The following is a 3,250-nucleotide window of genomic DNA, read 5'->3' on the forward strand; positions in this document are numbered from 1 at the left end:
AGCTCGGCGCTCCCGCGGTTGGCAAAATGCTTCCTAGAGAGCTTTGTCGGGGACTTTGTTCCGCAGAGACAGAGAAGTTGTGACTGCGCCATCTCTGGAAGTGTTCTAGATGCGGCTTGGAGTAACCTGGACTAGAGGGATGTGTCCCTGCCCGTAGCAATGGGGTTGGAACTAAGTGATCCTAAAATCCCTTCCAAGCCAAACCATTCTGTGGTTATTTGGTTTATTAGGTGCACGTGGTCCCTTTTACCAAAGTTTTGTGACAGCCTTGTTGAAAACCACTGCCACGGCTTGGATGGTAACACCAGCACGTCTGGCTCGCTGCATTTTGCCTCCCAAGGAGCCGTTGGCAGCAAACAATGCAACCATTAACATCACCCTGAGGAAGTAAAACCCCATTTGCTGGGGCAGAGTCTTTGTTAAACCATAAGTAACACTCTGTGGCACTCAGGACTGCTCTCTGCTGCATGAAATGCAAACCTGCTGCATCAGTGTTGGGGTGGTGGTAGATGGAGGGGGTGGAAGAAGAAATATTGTTGGAAAAGTGCTTTGCAAGGGACTGTGGGATGCCTTAACGTGAGAAATCCTTTTCTTTGCCTTCTCTCCTGAGCTCAGAAGTACTCACTTGTTGCCTGCTGTGTGACTGAAACATTTCCCCAAATCCATTTCAGGTTCCAGAACAGTGATGGGGAGGTCAAGTACTTACGTGATGCCGAAGAACTGATTCGGCCAGAGAGGAACACGTTGATTGTCAGCTTTGTGGATTTGGAACAGTTCAATCAGCAGCTCTCTACCACTATTCAGGAGGAATTTTATAGGTAAAGTGTAAAGATTTTATTTTTCAGGTAAAGCTGAACACTGCTGAAGTCTCAGGCCTGTAATATCTTGCCAGTTGTGTAAAGAGTGAGAGGTTTATCTGCTTTCTGCATCCTGAAAACACTTCTATTTAAGATTTATTATTTTTTGCTGGATCAAAGCATTTGTCAGTGGATTCTTCTCTGGAAACAATGAGTTAACAAGGCAATTGCATTTATTCTGGTAGAGAAGTAGATGGGTCAGCATGGGAATACAGAACAAACTTAAATTTCATGCTGTGAAAATATTTTATTGAGCTAGTGGGTTATTTTGAAGAGTCATTTCTTAATATAGGGATAAAATTGTCATAAAATGAGGCTTTAAAAAGTCTATTATCAAACAATAAAGCAAATAACATTATTATGCAGTAATCTTCCATTTAGCATGTTTAGATTAGCTTTTTTTGTGCTGCATAATGTGGCAGTAAAAGCCAGAACCTGGAAATCTGATACCAGCCTTTGCTGCAGTCGAAACCAGAGAAGGCATTTTGATAGCTTCTGCAAAATTTGAGCTTTTCTTTCCATATTTCAGGGTTTATCCTTACCTCTGTCGAGCAACAAAGACTTTTGCCAGAGACCATGGAAAAGTTCCTCCAAACAAGGATTTCTATGTTGCCTTCCAAGATCTGCCTACCAGACACAAGTAAGATGATTATTAATTCCAGCAACTTGTGCATTTTTACTACTGGGGGGAAAAAACGGTGTCAAAGCACACTGAAAATGTTTTGATTATATAGTGTGAAATGTGCAGTTGATCATAAAATGCAGTTGATCATAAAATGCAAATATATTCTAGTGACTTTGTTTCTTTAGTCACAGACTGAATGAAGCTGTGTTGTCTCTTAGTACCTTGGGCCTAGAATTGTCAATTCAGTAATGAAATCCTTATGAATTTCTGTTTTGAACAGAATTAGAGAACTGACCTCAGCAAGGATTGGCTCCCTGCTGCGCATCAGTGGGCAGGTGGTTCGTACCCACCCTGTCCATCCCGAGCTCGTGAGTGGAACCTTCCTGTGCCTCGACTGCCAGACTGTCATCAAAGATGTGGAGCAGCAGTTCAAATACACACAGCCAAACATCTGCAGAAACCCAGTCTGTGCCAACAGGAGGAGATTCCTGAAAAAAAAAACGAACAAATTTTGTTGATTTCCAAAAGGTACAGTGGTGAGGTTGGAGGACAGTGACAAAAAATGATGTTCCTGTGGTCGTTAGAAGGGTTGATTGTTCTGCTACACATTGAAGACACACATTGTTTAAGGAGAGACTGGACGTGGCACTTAGTGCCATGGTCTAGTTGACATAGTGGTGTTAGTTCATAGATTGGACTTGATCTCAGAGGTTGTTGATTTCCAAAAGGTACAGTGGTGAGGTTGGAGGACAGTGACAAAAAATGATGTTCCTGTGGTCGTTAGAAGGGTTGATTGTTCTGCTACACATTGAAGACACACATTGTTTAAGGAGAGACTGGACGTGGCACTTAGTGCCATGGTCTAGTTGACATAGTGGTGTTAGTTCATAGATTGGACTTGATCTCAGAGGTCTTTCCAGCCTATTTGATTCTGTGATTTTGTGAAAACAGATTTGGTTCTGTCGACATCAAGACAAGACCTCAAGAAGAGGCACTGGAATTTCTGCAGAAAGTTCTTTCTATGGAAGGCTTAGATTTAAGCATGGAAGATTAATAGTATCAAACCAGTTTCTGTGGTCTAAGTAAACCACTGAAACCCCACATAATCAAGCCATTGTTTATCTCATACTGCAGGTACATGATTTGTAGTTGTTTGATGCAAATATAAAATGAGGTGTCTTGGTATGTGCAGTGTTTTGCTCTTCTAGAATAATTTACTCTCCCAAATCCTCAACACATCCTGCAGTCGTGTTTTATGTCAGCTACATGAAGTGGAGTTTTCAAGCTGCTTCTCTTAAGTTTCCCCAAGACTCCTTAGGTACTGATTAGCACAGAGGTTGTTTGTCTCACTGTAAGACAAATTTTGTGGTTGACACGGTTGGCAGCAATCAGATGCTGCTTACCACATCTACTAGCAGCTCAGTGTTCGAAGCAGTTAGGAATTTGGTGACAGTGGCTGGTGCTCAGTGTTCTGTGCCTGCCCAGGTTCGCATCCAGGAGACGCAGGGCGAGCTGCCGCACGGCAGCATCCCGCGCAGCGTGGAGGTGATCCTGCGCGCGGAGGCCGTGCGCAGGCCGGCGACAAGTGCGACTTCACCGGCTCGCTCATCGTCGTGCCCGACGTGTCCCAGCTCTCCACACCAGGTTTGTCGCTCGCTGCTCGTGCCCTCGGTGGGGTGTCCCTGCTGTTTGCTCTGGGAATGCTGCCCTGACTCCCGCTCTGGCGCAGGGCTGCGCGCCGAGACCGGCTCCCGGCTCACCGGCACCG

The 3,250-nt window shown here is 44.7% G+C and overlaps 1 protein-coding gene across 1 annotated transcript in view; it reads left to right on the top strand.

Moving 5' to 3' along the window:
- Positions 1-671: 671 nt before the first annotated feature.
- LOC103801669 (DNA replication licensing factor MCM6-like) overlaps positions 672-3,250 on the top strand; it is a gene marked incomplete at its 5' end in the record, with an annotated part of 12,680 nt that continues 10,101 nt past the window's right edge. The window contains 7 exon segments of the mRNA XM_009074093.1: positions 672-818; positions 1,387-1,497; positions 1,763-1,995; positions 2,191-2,210; positions 2,968-3,046; positions 3,049-3,126; positions 3,212-3,250. Coding sequence (XP_009072341.1) covers positions 672-818; positions 1,387-1,497; positions 1,763-1,995; positions 2,191-2,210; positions 2,968-3,046; positions 3,049-3,126; positions 3,212-3,250 — 707 coding nt within the window.

This window comes from Acanthisitta chloris, unplaced genomic scaffold (genome assembly GCF_000695815.1).
Source record: "Acanthisitta chloris isolate BGI_N310 unplaced genomic scaffold, ASM69581v1 scaffold28244, whole genome shotgun sequence".
In the NCBI taxonomy this organism is placed as follows: domain Eukaryota; kingdom Metazoa; phylum Chordata; class Aves; order Passeriformes; family Acanthisittidae; genus Acanthisitta; species Acanthisitta chloris.